At 51.0% G+C, this 16,250-nt stretch overlaps 2 protein-coding genes and 1 non-coding gene across 3 annotated transcripts; 2 read left to right on the top strand and 1 right to left on the bottom strand.

Annotated features, from left to right (window-relative positions):
• Positions 1 to 5,119: 5,119 nt before the first annotated feature.
• On the bottom strand, positions 5,120 to 8,770 carry IMP4 (IMP U3 small nucleolar ribonucleoprotein 4). Its single transcript, NM_001266231.1, is given in 9 exon segments — positions 5,120 to 5,344; positions 5,427 to 5,500; positions 5,589 to 5,683; positions 5,763 to 5,917; positions 5,995 to 6,127; positions 6,209 to 6,318; positions 6,969 to 7,052; positions 8,492 to 8,600; positions 8,743 to 8,770. Coding segments are annotated over 9 exon segments (876 nt in total). The 5' UTR covers positions 8,746 to 8,770; the 3' UTR covers positions 5,120 to 5,231.
• Positions 8,771 to 9,554: 784 nt separating this feature from the next.
• Positions 9,555 to 13,760, top strand: CCDC115 (coiled-coil domain containing 115). Its single transcript, XM_001093120.5, has 5 exons — positions 9,555 to 9,677; positions 9,748 to 9,851; positions 9,939 to 10,021; positions 10,650 to 10,781; positions 12,766 to 13,760. Exons 1-5 carry the CDS (start codon positions 9,567 to 9,569, stop codon positions 12,876 to 12,878), a joined length of 543 nt encoding a protein of 180 aa, XP_001093120.4. The 5' UTR covers positions 9,555 to 9,566; the 3' UTR covers positions 12,879 to 13,760.
• A 1,028-nt stretch (positions 13,761 to 14,788) lies between these two features.
• Positions 14,789 to 14,860, top strand: TRNAE-UUC (transfer RNA glutamic acid (anticodon UUC)). Its single transcript has one exon. It is a non-coding gene; the product is annotated as a tRNA-Glu (tRNA).
• The last annotated feature ends 1,390 nt before the right edge of the window (positions 14,861 to 16,250 follow it).

Here is a 16,250-nt window from a genome sequence, read left to right as displayed (position 1 = left end):
AACGAGACTGTCTCAAAAAAAAGAGAAAAGTATATACTAAGTACTTCCACACACCATTTTAATGAATTTGAAACTATAATGCAAAAAGCTCCCATATTAATTTCTTGAGAAATAGGCACCAAGTTTGAGCCCCTAATAAATTAATGGAGTTAAGCGATAACACTGCCTACTGACATCAGAAGAACAACTCCCAGGCAGGCACTGCGACTCCTAATGAAAGAACAGAACACCCCCATCAAGTATTCCTGCTAAAAAAAAATTTGAACGTATATCTGATCGAGCCTCCAGATCTCCATATTAATTCAGAGGAAACACGACGGCACATAGAAATGTTAAATGACACTACAGTGTTGAGATCAGCAACATCCAGACAGTGAAAGGTCTGTTAAGACAAACCAGTTTCCTACTTGAGTAAACTGCAAAAAGACAGACAATCTTATAGAGACGCAGGACTTAACACACAAATGCTCATAGCAGCACTGTTCACGATGGCCCAGATGTGGGGGACAACCTAAATTTCATCAACTGATGGATCAAATGTGGCACAGAATAATGCCCCACGTAGAGGGATATACATGGAATATTATTTGGCAATGAAAAGAAATGAAGTGCTGACATGAGTTACACCGTGAATAAGCTTAGAAAACATTATGCTAAGTGGAAGAAGCCAGTCAGAAAAGACATATTAGTCCATTTACATGAAATGTTCAGAAACGGCAAATCTATAGAGACCAAAAGTATTCATGTAAAAAAAGAAATCCTGTTCTAAGGCCAGGTGCGGTGGCTCACGCCTGTAATCTCAGCACTTTGGGAGGCTGAGGCGGGCAGATCATGAGATCAACAGATTGAGACCATCCTGGCTAACACAGTGAAACCGCATCTCTACTAAAAATACAAAAAATTACCCCGGCACGGTGGCAGGCACCTGTAGTCCCAGCTACTCGGGAGGCTGAGGCAGAAGAAAGGCGTGAACCCGGAAGGCAGAGCTATCAGTGAGTGGAGATCGCACCACTGCACTTCATTCTGGACGACAGAGCAAGAATCTGTCTCAAAAAAAAAAAAAAAAAAAATTCTTGTTATAATGTCTCAGCAGAATCTGGCCAAAAGTAGATTAGTGGTTGCCAGAGGGGCTGGGGGCCTGGTGGGAGGGAGGGGATTGGAGTGACAGCTAATGGGTATGGGGTTTCTCTCCGGGGTGGGGCAGGGGGGTACAAAAAATGTTCTAAAATTAGATCGTGGTGATGGTTACACAGCCCTGTGAATATGATTTTTTAAAAATCATTGATGCACAGGGACGGGCACACAAAGCTGTGAGTTCAGCCTGCGCTGTGAATTGTGTAATATGTTGACTATCTCAATAAAGCTGTTTTTAAAAACAGACTTGAGGCCGGGCGCGGTGGCTCACGCCTGTAATCCCAGCACTTTGGGAGGCCGAGGCGGGCGGATCACAAGGTCAGGAGATCGAGACCACGGTGAAACCCTGTCTCTACTAAAAATACAAAAAATTAGCCGGGCGCGGTTGTGGGCGCCTGTAGTCCCAGCTACTCGGGAGGCTGAGGCAGGAGAATGGCGTGAACCCGGGAGGCGGAGCTTGCAGTGAGCCGAGATCGCGCCACTGCACTCCAGCCTGGGCGACAGAGCGAGACTCCGTCTCAAAAAAAATAAATAAATAAAAATAAAAACAGACTTGAGACTTGTCCATCATTTGCAATGAATGGACCTGATGTCAATCTTAGTTGAAACTAACACACTCTCATCAAGGCAAGCTGAACATTAACTGGATATCTGATGATATTAAGGAATAATCATTGATAATTTTAAATGTAATTTTTTTTGTTGAGTCCTTACCTTTTAGAGATATACATGGAAATACATATGGATGAAATGCTGTGATGTCTGAGATCTACTTCAAAATAAACTGGTGGAGTGGATACAGGGAGTGGGTGGGCTCTGAAGACTGGCTCACATCAAAACCAGCTCAGCAACTCACTATACCATCTTCTCTGCCTTTGTATGTTTCAAATTTTCCACAACTAACAAGATTTAAAACAAACAATCTAGAGGTGAACAATTGCATCTGTAAGGAGAGCAGACCGGTCATAGAAAATATATACACACACGGCCAGTAAGTATTTCAAAAGAGCACAACCTCCAGAGTAACTAAAGAAATGCAAATGCAATTGGGGGAAAACATTTTGCACCTAGCGCTTGACAGAGGTTAAAACCTCATATGATGCCCAGGGCTGACCTGGGGGGCAGGTGCTCACATCTTGTGATGGTGCCTGTGGAGAGACACAACCTCTACTATCATTTTATTTTAATTTTTTCTTTTTATTGAGATGGAGTCTTGCTCTTGTTGCCCAGGCTGGAGTGCAGTGGCGTGATCTTGGCTCACTGCAACCTCTACCTCCCAGGTTCAAGCGATTCTCCTGCCTCAGCCTTCTGAGTAGCTGGGATTACAGGCACCCACCACCATGCCCAGCCAATTTTTTGTATTTTTAGTAGAGATGGGGTTTCACCATGTTGGCCTGGCTGGTCTTGAACTCCTGACCTCAGGTGATCCACCCGCCTCAGCCTCCCAAAGTGCTGGGATTACAGGTGTAAGCCACTGCGCCCGGCCTCTATCATTTTAAAGGCAGAATTCCCCGTGTAGGAATGTATTCATCAGATACACTTGCATAAATACGCACAGAAGTATGTTCAATGATGCTCTTGAAGCAGTATTTGTGGGGATGAAAACAGGAAGCCACCCAACAATGTAGCCACAAGGAAGGAGGCAGATTCATGTGTATTGGACAGCCCTGGCACCCTGTGGCATCCAGTTGTCATTAAAGAGTAAGATGCAAGGTTCAGAGTGGCGTGCACATGATCCCTTTCAGATTAAAATGTAACTAACAAACAGTCAACAAACTTATGGATACCATGAATAAAAAATATCAGTCCAGCTGCTTTAAAAAGTCAATACCGACGACCTCTGGAGAGTAGGGATGGATTGTTTGGTGTGGAAGGAGGATGATGGTTTACTTTTCACCATGTGCATTTGTGTGTGTTTTTAAAAATGTTTTGTAGAGATGAGCTCTCCCTATATCGCCCAGGCTGGTCTCAAACTCCTGGCTTCAAGTGAGCCTCCTGCCTTGACCTCCCAAAGCGCTGGGATTACAGGTGTGAGCCACTGCGCCAGGCCTTCTGTATGCTTTTCTATCATGAGGATGTCTTCCAAGTGTACACCTGCACCCCAAAGAAAAATGGGCAGAGAACTCAGAGGGCAGGTCTCCGTGGTCAAGAAGTGGGTGAAATGTTCACCCACTAACATTACGGTAAAGAACCTCCGTGCTCCCTGGGTGCCCAGTGCTCCAGCAAGGCGTCCAGCCTTCTGGGGGACGATGCAGAACATACACACAAGTGCAGGGCCTCCCTGCCTTTTGCACACTGACAGCATATTACACATGGCGTTTCACACCATGCTTCTTTGTATTTAATGTCTATCTTGAGGAGCTTCTCGATGGCTGCATCTACAGAATGGGGAAAACTATTTGCAAAGCATGTATCTGATAAAGGGTTATTACCTGTCTCAATCTGGGCTGGGCTGTTATAACAAAATACCACAGACTGGGTAGCTTAAACAACAGACATTTATTTCTCGCAGCTCTGGAGGCTGGGAAGTCCAAGATGGTGGCTCCAGCAGATTCGGTGTCTGGTGAGGGGGGGCTTCCTGGTTCACAGACAGCAGCTTCGAGCTGTGTCCTCACACGGCAGGAGGCGCAAAAGAGCTCCCGCGGCCATCTTTTACAAGAGCACTAATTCTATGCACGAGGGCAGAGTCCTCATGAACTAATCGCTTCCCTAAACTGTTGACCATAGGGATGAGATTTCACTATATGAATTTCTGGGGGACACAAACATTCAGGCCACAGCAGTATTCAAATTATATAAGGGACTCAAGTGAACAACAAAGAACAAACGACCTAGTGTATGCAAAAATGCTCAGCATCACCAACTGTTAGGGAAATGCAAATCAAAACCGCAATGCGAGATCACCTCATACCTGTTAGGACGGCTGTTACTAAAAAACACAAGATAAAAAATGTTGGCAAGGATGTGGAGAAAAGGGAACGCTAGTGAACTGCTGGTGGGAATGGAAATCAGTACAGCCTTTATGGAAAGCAGTATGGAGGTTCCTCAAAAAATTAAAAATAACCACCATTTGATGCAGCAATCCCATTTCTGGGTATACATATAAAAAGGAGATGAAATCATTATCTTCAAAAGATAGCTATACTCCCACGATGACTGCAGCATTTTCACAACCGCCAAACTATGAAAACGATCTAAGTGTCTGTTGGTGGATGGATCGGTAAGAAAATGTGGCATATATATTTTTTACAAAAAAAATCCTATCAGCCGGGCGCGGTGGCTCATGCCTGTAATCCCAGCACTTTGGGAGGCCGAGACGGGCGGATCATGAGGTCAGGAGATTGAGACCATGCTGGCTAACACGGTGAAACCCCATCTCTACTAAAAAATACAAAAAACTAGCTGGGCAAGGTGGCGGGCACCTGTAGTCCCAGCTACTCGGGAGGCTGAGGCAGGAGAATGGCGTAAACCTGGGAGGCAGGGCTTGCAGTGAGCCAAGATCCGGCCACTGCACTCCAGCCTGGGCGAAAGAGCGAGATTCCGTCTCAGAAAAAAAAAAAAAAACAATCCTATCATTTGCAATAACATGGAGGAACCCGGAGGACATTATGTTAATAGAAATAAGCCAGACACAGGACAAATACCACAGGATGCCACTCACATGAGGAATCAGCCACTGAGCACCGGGTTTGGCCTGTCCCCTCCACGTTGGCACACTGGCAGCTCCCACTCAGTGAGTTAAGTTGGTGGGCTGCCCATGCCACGGACTGGGCCTGCTACCCACATCTACCTGCTGAAGAGCTCATAGGACCCTGACTCTAGAGGGGATGTCAGCATCAAATATCTGACTATGTTAACCCCACACTGACTCCAGGCCAAGCACATCCCACAGCCATCAGGTCCCCACCCAAGAGGACCCCGATGGGCTTTGCCCTGCAGACGTGGCCTGACCACTCAGAGGCAGGCGCGGCCATGACACAGACGGTTTATTCAGAGCTCTCCACCCACCACGGTTCCACATCCCAGCTCGGCAGGCCTGTCTGTGACGGCCCCATCCTGAGTTCCAAGTCCACGTCCTGACTGAGTGGTGAGTGGGCTCACTCGGCGCTCAGGAAGACCCTCTTGCGTGCGGTATTGGTGTAAGGGTGCCAGCGCCACTCCACGTCTGCTGTGGCCTCCTGCTCCAGCGTGCCCAGGCGGATCATGTACACTGCAGGCAGGGATGGCCATCAGCCCTGGCACAGCCAGCCTCGCCTCCCGACCCCAGACATGGGATTCAGCCTCAAACTCACGCTTTAGCTCAAAGCGGGGCCCGACCTCAGTGAGCTCCACGTTGCGGTGGTCTGTCTTCTTGTACACGTGGTGCCTGGGAGGGAACAGCTGTGGGTCAAAGGCAAGCAGCACGCGGTACACAGGGTGGGGACGCTCTCCCGGGGCATGGCCTGTGGACCCACCGGAACGATATGTAGTCGTCCTGGTTTGCGAAGGTGATGACCCGGTGGCTGTCATCTTTGGGCACGGGAAACAGGTATCGGAGGATGTCAGAGACCTGGGGCACAGGGAAAGAGAGTGGCAAATGCCTGGCCTGGCCTGGCCCGCAGCCCCAGCCTGAAGGCCCCCAGACTCACCCGCTTGCCCAGGCGGGAAGAGAAGCCATGTGTGATGAGGTGGGGCTTGGCCTCTGACATGGTGCCCAGGTCTGGGATGTCATGCCGCATGACCACGTTGCACAGCGTGAAGTAGGCAGTAGGGCCAAAGGGCAGGTGGCTGACGATGAGCCCCACTGGCGGGGAAAGGTGGCTGTCAGAGACCCCCGTCTGCCCTAGACGGCTCCCACCCCGACTCTCCCTCTGGCCTCACCAGGTGTGCCCCGGTGCTCGTGAACGACTAGCAGATCGGTGACGCCGTTGGCTTTGCAGGCTCGCACCAGTGCCCCCACTTCATGTCGACCTCGGTTCATTCGCTGGGCGCCTGGGAACACCAGCTTCAGCTCCTGGGCGTGGATGGCAGTGTGCAGTCAGGACGGGGGCTGTGTGTCCTGGGTGTCTCCCCCTCACTCCCTGCTCACCAGTACCTTTGCAAACATCTTGAGGCGGGAACTGGGGTCTCGGGAGGTAGTGATCATAACCTTGGGATCCTCGACTCCTGCCCATCGGTATTCATCATCCACGTGGCTGGTCACGCCTGTCAGGGGCACGAGGGGCAAGAACATGACAGTCTCGGGAATGAAATGCTAACTTGGGGGCAGCCAAGACCGCCTGGATGGCGCTGAAGCCTTCAAGAATAGGAATGCTCCACATGCACAACGGGCAAGAGGGCGGCCTCCAACCACTCTGGCTGCCGAGCACACATGTGGCGGAGGAACATAATCTTTTGTTTAATTGTAGTTCGCTGAAGCTATATTAATCACATGGGGTTAGCAGCTACTGTATGACACAACAAAGTCCACACTCTGCTAAGGCGAACAGTGGCAAACTCCTTTCCCTCAAAACAAGTATCTATAATGTTTGGAATTCCTTTCTTGTTTCTTGAATAATGCAGTGAATTAAACGTATGGGCACCAATGATGTGCGAGGGACACCATCTTGCCCCGGCAGGCACTCCGGTGGGGGAGGGAATTAACAAGCAAGGCGCGGAGTCAGTGGCCCACGTGTGCCATGGAAGTGGGACAGGGCACACTCAGGGAGAGCCCTGCGATGCCATCTGTGCAGTGACAAGGGCATAAGAGACAGTTCCAGGAACAGTTTCCTCTGATGGGACAGTGCCCAGTGTGTCTGAGGAACGACGGGAGACCAGCCAGCTCAGTGTTGGGGAGGGCTACCTTGTATAGTTACCTTCACCTCCTGCATCATCAAACTCCAGGGACCCCTGTAAGGCCAGAGCCTCTCGGCGTAACTCAGTGGGAATCAGGCGGTTTTCTGCAGGGAGAAGAGAGAGGAGCTGAGTGGGTCACGAGCATGGAGCCCTCAGCTCACTCCACACACCACAGCTTACAAGCCTGTACACGCTTGAAATAAAAATACCTCAGTCCATTCTGGGCTTGGATACAGCAGGGATAGAGGTGACAAAACTTTCTACAGGCCAGCCCATAAACAGTGGTTACTAGGACTTCATTTTCTTTAGTCTCACAACTTGAAGACTTTCTAAAATATCTAAACATATTGTATTGCTTTTATAATCAGGTCGAAATCTAAAAATTGATTTTTTTTTTTTTTTGAGAGTCTAACCCTGTCGCCCAGGCTGGAGTGCAGTGGCGTGATCTCAGCTCACTGCAACCTCTGCCTCCCAGGTTCAAGCGATTCTCCTGCCTCAGCCTGCAGAGTAGCTGGGATTACAGGCACCCATCACTACATCCGGCTAATTTTTGTATTTTCAGTAGAGACGGCGTTTCGCCATGTTGGCCAAGCTGGTCTCGAACTCCTGACTTCAAGTGATCCGTCAGCCTCAGCCTCCCAAAGTGCTGGGATTACAGGAGTGAGCCACGGCGCTGGACTTTAAAAATTACTTTTGAAAAGAAATATAGACTGTTCTGTATGTATGAAGGTGGACCAGAGACCTTAAAGCTCTCAAGACAGCAAAACCGCTAGTCATGATGCCCACAGTGCCTCAAGAGCATGGCTTCAGCGGGTTCTGGGCCGCAGGCTGCCCACTGCAGAGCAGTGCGCTCCAGGCACGCACTCGGGCACCACTGTTCTCCACGGGGCTCAGAGGAACTCTGGCAGGGAGGATGGGCAGTGCAGTCTGCAGCACCCGCGCTATCCAGATAGTCTTTGGAGAAACTTTCTTTTTTTTTTTTTTTTTTTTTTTGAGACGGAGTCTTGCTCTTTTCCCCAGGCTGTAGTGCAGTGGCACGCTCTTGCCTCACTGCAACCTCTGCCTCCCAGGTTCAAGCAATTCCTGCCTCTGCCTCTGTCTCCTGAGTAGCTGGGATTACAGGCGCGTGCCACCACGGCCAGCTACTTTTTGTATTTTTAGTACAGACGGGGTTTCACCATGTTGGTCAGGCTGGTCTCGAACTCCTGACCTCATGATCCGCCCGCCTCGTCCTCCCAAAGTGCTGGGATTACAGGCATGAGCCACCGCTCTAGAGAGAATTTCTATAGGACAAGGTAAAGCCTTTAAAACTGGGGACGAACTTGACACACCGTACACAGCGGGCAAGCTGCAAAACCCGGGTGCTGCAACGTCAACGACAAGTAAGTACCACTGTCACACGGAAGGAACTCTCAAAACCAACAGGAGAATCCAATGGGCAAGGAAAACGGCCTGCAAGCATTTGGAAAGACGCTTGGATATCCGAACACAAGTAAGTGCGGGGGGTTTACCGCGCAGACGCCCGCGGGACCGACCACCGTACCTTCGAGCGCGTGCCTCAGCCGCTCCTTCCTCTCCTGCGCCGAGCGCTGCGCCTCCTCCCGGGCCTTGCGGTACAGGTACTCGCGGCGCAGGCGGGCCTCGCGGCGCAGCTGCGGGAACAGCGGGCCCAGTCACTACTGGCTCCCGAGCCCCGGAGCCCCGGAGCCCCCGAGGCTCCAACGCCCCAGGGCCACATCCCCAGCACTTCACGCGTCCCGCAGCTCCGAAACAGGAGCTCAAACATCCTCCTACCATCTTGAGCGCCGCTTCCACGTGGGTCCGGGAGACTCTGTGGGTTCCTCTGGCGCCTCGCAGTCCTCACTTCCGCCCTCAACCAAGATGGTCCCTTAGACGCTTCACCGGTGCCTGCAGCCGTCGGGCATGCCCTGTGTTAAGATGGCGAATAGGGCTGGGCGGGGGAGGGGGCATGGCAAGGCGATTGGCCGTTCCAGGGGGCGTTCTCCTTGGGACAACCAATAGACTGGATACAGAATGTCGCACGCGGCCTCCGACTGCAGCTAATAAAGATGTCCGCCAGCGGCTTCCCCATCCCCGCCCTTCCCCCGCCACCGCCGTGCAGAATGCACGGTTTCAAGATGATGAACCGCTAAAACAATCATAATTAGCGGCTCGAACCAGTTCATCAGCTGTAAAAATGGCACACCGACTGATCTGGAGGTTGCCTGCCGGCTCCTTTCCAAATTAAAACCACTCTTCCCTCAACCAAAATGGTTTCTGCACAGCTTCGCTTTCTTCCATCGCCACAGCAGGGGCCCGAGTTCTAAGACTGGGCAGCTTCCGGAAGGACTCAGAACCACCTTCGGCCCCGGCCGACAGTCCGGCTGGCTGATCCACGTGGGGGCTAACTGGGGAAACCAGTCGATCGGTTGCTTCTGTGCTGCTTCTCTAAGTGCGCTTGCCCTTAAAGGAGCTGACCCGGAGGCCTAGGTGCTGCCGGCGTGGGGATCCCCAGCTGGGAACGCCCCTCCATGGAAGATCTCGTGTGCCCATTGGCTGTCCTGCCAACCGCGGGCGGTGACGGGGAAGGTGGCGGGTCCGGATCTGAATGCGTGTCCATGGCGGCGCTTGACCTGCGAGCGGAGCTGGACTCGCTGCTCCTGCAGCTGCTGGGGGACCTGGAGGAACTGGAGGGGAAGCGAGCGGTGTTGAACGCCCGGGTGGAGGAGGTAGGCGCCTGGGGCGGGCAGGAGGGCACACGGGCGTAAACTGAGGCTCACCGCTGTCCTCTCCTTGCAGGGCTGGCTGTCGCTCGCCAAGGCTCGCTACGCGATGGGCACCAAGTCGGTGGGGCCCCTGCAGTATGCTTCCCACATGGAGCCCCAGGTCTGCCTCCAGGCCAGGTGAGGAAGCGTCCATGCTGGGCTGGGTGGGCGGGCGCGCTCCAGGCCCGGGGTGCCAAAGCTCCATCCTCCCTTCTTGTCCTTCAGCGAGGCCCAGGAGGGACTCCAGAAGTTCAAGGTGGTGAGATCTGGTGTCCACGCCCCAGAGGAGGTGGGGCCTCGCGAAGCAGGTGAGCCCCCTCTTCCTTCTGCAGAACCCCTTCCCAATGTCAAAGACAAAATGCAAATGATGGAGATGGTTTTAATTAGGTTTTTGCGATAAGAGAGAGCATCCCAGAGCTGAAGAACAGAATGTTTTTGTAGGGTGGTTTTGCCTTAGACTTTTATAGGGAGGAGTAGAGAAGTTGGGGAGTTGCTTTACACTGGGAATAGTTTTACAATCACTTAAGTTTCAGTCAGCTGAACAGAAAATATTCATCTGTGTGTCTAGCTAGTTTCAGAGGGACAAACTTCTAATCCCAGTTAATCATTCCTGAGACAAAGAATGGGGAGTTGGAACGTCTGTGTCTGGTCTGTCAGCATGTTCAGGTCCAATGGGTAAGGTCAGTGTCACAGGCAAACAGGGTCATCGGCAGGTCCTACAGGAGTCATGGGAAAGAGTGGACAAACAGTCTCATCTGAATCACAAGGGGAAAGGCTGTGTTTTGTGGTAAGCTGTTTCCTGGAACCCCAAAGTTGGAATTTTCCAACCAACAGTGTTTTCTAGAATCATGAGCTCAGATCAAGCTCAACATTGTCACCAAGACGATACAGGCCAGGGAGTAGGATCCCAGCCTACTCCAACCTTTCTTTCCTCAGCTCTGCGGAGGCGCAAGGGCCCCACTAAGACCCCAGAACCGCAGTCCTCTGAGGCCCCTCGGGACCCCCTGAACTGGTTTGGAATCCTGGTTCCTCACAGTCTACGTCAGGCTCAAGCCAGCTTCCGGGATGGTGAGTGGACCCTGTTGTTTGGCTGTGTGGCCCTCAGACCCTCTATCCACAGGGAACACTGGAGCACTGCTGCCATGGCTGGGGTTAGTCTGTGAAAGACTTTGCAGGTTTCTCTTCATCCAAACTTCTGTTGTTACCCACTGTGTTTTCCAAAAGCATTTACTGATAGTTGGCAGCATTCGGGTTCATGCTAGCTGCTGGGGATACAGCAGAGAACAAAAGAGAAAAACACCTTTTCATGTAATGTTTAGGAGCAGAGAAAGGCAATGTGCAGATAAGTAATAAGTCAGGATGTGAAAATTGTTACGAAAAACACATAATGGAGTGGGACAGGAGTGGGCCAAGGTAGCTATTTTACGAAGGGTGGCCAGGGGAAGTCTCTCTGAGGAGGTGAAGGAAAAGCTTTGTGGGTGATTTTGGGGAATGGTGCTCTAGATGGAGGAACCAGCCAGGACAAAAGCCCTGAAGCCATATATATCAGGTATGTGCAGAGGCTGATGGCCTGAAGTGGAGTCAGATGAAGACTGTGGGACGCACAGAGAGGCTCTGAGCAGAGGATGGTTCGACTGGCTGCACAGGGTCACAGGAATCCTTGGGTGCTGGTTGGGGACACAGAGCAGAGGGAGGAAGCGGGCGTCAGGGAGCGGCCAGTGCGAGAAGCAGATGGCGTCACTGGAGGAGGAGGTAAGTGGTGGGAACCTGCACAGGTTTTAAGAGTAGAAGCCGGCTGGGCGCGATGGCTCAAGCCTGTAATCCCAGCACTTTGGGAGGCTGAGACGGGCGGATCACGAGGTCAGGAGATCAAGACCATCCTGGCTAACATGGTGAAACCCCGTCTCTACTAAAAAAAATACAAAAAAACTAGCCAGGCGTGGTGGTGGGCGCCTGTAGTCCCAGCTACTGGGGAGGCTGAGGCAGGAGAATGGCGTAAACCCGGGAGGCGGAGCTTGCAGTGAGCTGAGATCTGGCCACTGCACTCCAGCCTGGGCGACAGAGCAAGACTCCGTCTCAAAAAAAAAAAAAAAAGAGTAGAAGCCTCAGAATTTGCTGACAGATAAGATATGGGAGTAAGGGAAGGAAAGGAGTCCAGGAAAGCCCCCGGTCTCCACTCAGAACCCCTGGAGGATGGAGTGACCCTCACCCACTGTGGGCAGCTGAGGGGATGCCGGAAGGCAGGAGTTGGTGTGGTCTGTGTGGTGTCTACTGATGTCCTGCTGGACAGTCTGAGTGGGCACTTGGGCACATACCTCTGGAGTTTGGGAAAGGCCTGGGCTGGAGAGAGATTTGGGAGTCACTGCATAGCACTGTTTAAATTCCAAAGTTTTTGACACAAACACTGGTTTCAAGCTGAAACAGGACGAGATCAGCAGAGGGCCTGGGGGGTATGGACAGGAGGTGAGGGAGAGGAGGGGAGAAGCCAGTCAAGGAAACTTAGGAGCAACACCTGGGAGCAGGTGTCCTGGAGGCCAAGAAGAGAAAGTGTTTCCTGGAGCAAGCGATCCAGTGTGTGGTCAGCCCTGCTGCTGAACAGGAGGCTGAAGACTGAGAGCTGCCCGGAGGACTGGGCAGCAGCTGTTCCAGCAGAGACATCGGCACAAGCCACCTAGAGGTGGATCCAGAGTGTGGACTACTGTTGGGGCAGAGAAAAGAAGTGGAGGTGAGGGGAGCGAGAGGCTGTAGTCATGGGGGAAGGAAGGAAATGAGAGCATGAGATGGTATTACTAGCTGTGAATTTTTACTTCCTGGTGGGTGATATAATGGGTCCGGGAAGTCTGAGGAGGTAACGTTTTAGCAAAGACCTGAAGGAGGTGTAAGACTGCAGAGGTTCTGGAGCAGCCAATGCAGGGCCATACCTGGAATGTTTTGGGACAAGTGTTGGGGGCAGAGAGGCCTGGAGCCTCTCCAATTTCTGGGGATGTCCAGATCCTCCTGGGTCCTGTGTTATACCACAGATACCATCCTAACCTTCTCTCCTTTCCTCCAGGCCTGCAGCTGGCCGCAGACATAGCCAGCCTCCAGAACCGCATTGACTGGGGTCGAAGCCAGCTCCGGGGGCTCCAAGAGAAACTCAAGCAGCTGGAGCTGGGGGCTGCCTGACATGCATGCACAGAGGCAGGGCAGTGAGCTAGGCAGTGAGCTCAGCTGTTCTCTGACATCGCTATTTGATCTCAGGCCTTCTTCCTTCACAAATAGCTCTTGCCCCTACCCCACGCCAGCTAATGTCCACTCTGTCCCTGCTCTGCATGTTTCCTTAGGTGTGAAGTTTGAAGAGGCAAACTAATTTTGAAAGCCACTATTTTGAAACCATTCCGAGGCCTGAGTTCCCATAGGACACACTCACGTGGGCAGATACACGTTAGTCAACAACTGGAACTGTCTCTTGGATCACTCAGCTGTGGTTTCGTGGCTGGATGACGGAACACTGTGCGAAGAGAGGTGGTGGGGGACAGGAATAGTGCTTCATGCTTACTACATCCTCCAAATTGTCTTTGCTGGAGGAGAAAACCGTACTGGGCCAAAAGATCAGGACAATATGACTTGAGTCCACAAGGATACAAACACCTGAGTAGCTGGGCAGCCCTTGGCAGGGTCTAAGCCAGGAAGTGAAAATGATCTGGCCTAGATTTTTAAGGGAACTCTAGGAAGAGGCCTACCTTTTTAAAATCCTGTCTCTTTATCTTACCATAAGAGGCTGAACCTCTCTTCATTTTTTGGAAGGGCCACTTGTGTTTTCTGTTTTGGGAACTTCATTTTTCTACTGGGTTGTTGATCTTTGCAATAATTTCTAGGAGCTGTTTATGTTTTGAGGTAATTGGTCCTTTGTTCATATGTATGAGATGGAAGTCTCATTTTCCAGTTTATCTTTTTGCTTATGATTTTTTTGACTTTTTATTATAAAATAAAACATATTACATCAAACCGCACAGAACAGTTGAATAGCTTAATGAATAACTACAGTAAAAGCTATGGTAACCACTACCCAACTTTTGTGTTTTTTGATCATTATTTGTACATACAATTGAATGTATCCAGCTGTCACATGATTCTGAATTTGGGCTTGTAACTGGTAAGGCAATCAGGGAATTCTCCAGCATTTTCAAGAACCTCTGTGGTTTCCGTTGAAATGTCCACTGAGTCATGTCCAGCTTTTCCACCGTCCGCCCACGTGCTGTATGTTGGTTAATGCTGCCCTTTTGTTTTGCTAACTCCAGTGTAAACTCAATGTAATTTGGGGGTTTTCATTCTGTTCCGCAGACATTACTGTCAACACACCAGTACTACATTGTTTTACTTCTTGAACTTTAACATAACCCCTGTAGGGCAGATTTGCCATTGGTTGAGGGGTCGTTTATTGGCCTGTTGACCTTGAGTTGTCAGGGAAAAGACTAAGGGAGGAACTCAAAAGGAACCCCCGTGACTGCAGGAAAACTGGATATCTGCCCCTAGCCCTCACCAAAGGTTTCCTTTCATCACAAGATCCTATCTACAAGGTGCCCGTTAGTGAGATTCTGAAGCCAAAGTAAGGAAAAAAATAAGTCAATTTTGCTGGGGCCACAAATTCTTCAAGGAGGAGGTGCGACCCCATGGAGCACGCCCTTCGCTGCTGGTCGTGGGCGGGCACTGGGGTGGGCATGCGCCGCCCACTGCGGGCTCGGGGCTGGACTGGCAGGTCGGGCTGGGACCACCGGCTCTGCAACTGCGGTTGATGAAGACAGCAAATCTTCAGCACAACGTCCTTAACTCGCTGCCCTGATCTTCTGCCCTGACTCCAGCTCTGGGGGAGACCACCAGGAAAGGGGGTTCTGCCTGCCGGGGGGGTGGGGTGCCTTGTCCCACCAGGGCTAAGTGGGAGACGGGTCCGTGCAGCCAGTCTGGCAGGGCTGCAGTCACACCGGTTTCCACAGGGACAGCAGGAGCTCAGCGATGCGCAGTGGTACTTGGGAGGTGCTGGCGCGAAGCTGCGGCATATCATGTATACAGACATGGTGGTATGACTGCTCATCGGTTCCCATATGGTCTAGCGGTTAGGATTCCTGGTTTTCACCCAGGCGGCCCGGGTTCGACTCCCGGTATGGGAACGAAAGTGGTTTTTTGTTTTTGTTTTTTTTTGCGGATGTATGTTTTTTTCTTTCAAGTTGAAAATGTTCGCCAGAAGAACTTTGACTTTTCACCACTAGAATGCTCCAGGACAGATTGGGTATTTCCTCTTCATTTGAACTTGGAGAAACGCCCAGGGAGATCTGGGCCCCATTGCTGTGTGTTTTGATGGCAGTGACCATTTTCATCACGGCATTAGCTAGTTGTTTTGACCATCAATAGCTTACTGAGTATATTAGATGCCATGTGCATCACAGGTGTGAATATTGGAATTAGTGAAATGCCCGATAACATTGAAAATATTCAAAATGTGTTGCTGTGGAACCCCCAGCAGAAGACAGGTCCCCACGGGCCCCCATCGTGCTCCAGTGCACTGGCTCAGGTTGGCAGGGGCCACCTCGGGTCCATGAGCAGCCTCTGCAAGGCGGGGAGAGGAAGTCCTAGGCAGTCTGCTGGGAGCATAGCACTCTGGAAAAATTTACTTTTCTCTCTTGCTGCTGCTTTGTTTGGTCCAGTAGTCAGGGTTCCTGTTTTCTCACTCGGACAGTCCAGGCTTGACTCCACTCCCTCAGCAGAAAACCAACTTCAAACTTCAATGATGCCTTCCTGCCAGCAAACACACACACATCCCTTTTAAAGGAGAACCCAGCTGGGTGAGTGGGCACCTTCAGTCCCAGCTGCCAAGGAGGCTGAGGCTGGAGGTTTGCCTGAGCCCAGGAGGTTGAGGCTGCAGTGAGCCGAGGTCGCGCCAGTACCCTCCTGCCTGGGCCACAGAGTCAGACCTCTTACCTAAAAAAGACACTGTCTTTCGGCTTGCTTGCTCAATTAATTCAGGTAGATTATATGTAGGGCTGAGGTCATGTCTTCAGGAATTACTGCCACACTCATTCATTCATTCATTCATTCCTGCCTTTGTTTTTTACAATTATTTTTATAATTATCTCTAGTAAGCATACCAATGAAAATTATTGTTCTGGCACATAAAGAGCTTCAAAATCATCACTTCCATTCTTACAAGAAAAAAGCTGAACGAACTGAAAAATCAACAACTCTCAGATGCCTCAGAAAATTGAGGTCACGTGGCAAACCACTCCCCTGAAAATTAGAAGGAAAGGCAAATACAAAGCCACAGCTTCCAGGCGCAGAAGCTGCTGCTGCAGCCAGCAACTTGTAGGGAAGCTTAAAGGGTGGCTGACTAACTGCCAGAGCCTGGGCATGTAAGCATGAGAGAGGAAAATGCTGGGGACCTAGCCTTGAGGGGCCCCCACACTCTCATGGGTTTTATCTCCAGGAATTCTATTAGGTTCTTGGGTGAAAATCAGAGAAAAATCTGCTGGAGCTTCTGGCAAGGGGAGGGAAGTGTAACCACTT

This window comes from Macaca mulatta, chromosome 12 (assembly GCF_049350105.2).
Source record: "Macaca mulatta isolate MMU2019108-1 chromosome 12, T2T-MMU8v2.0, whole genome shotgun sequence".
Lineage (NCBI taxonomy): Eukaryota > Metazoa > Chordata > Mammalia > Primates > Cercopithecidae > Macaca > Macaca mulatta.
The sequence above is the reverse complement of the archived record's forward strand: the minus strand, read 5'-3'. Positions and strand labels throughout refer to the sequence as shown.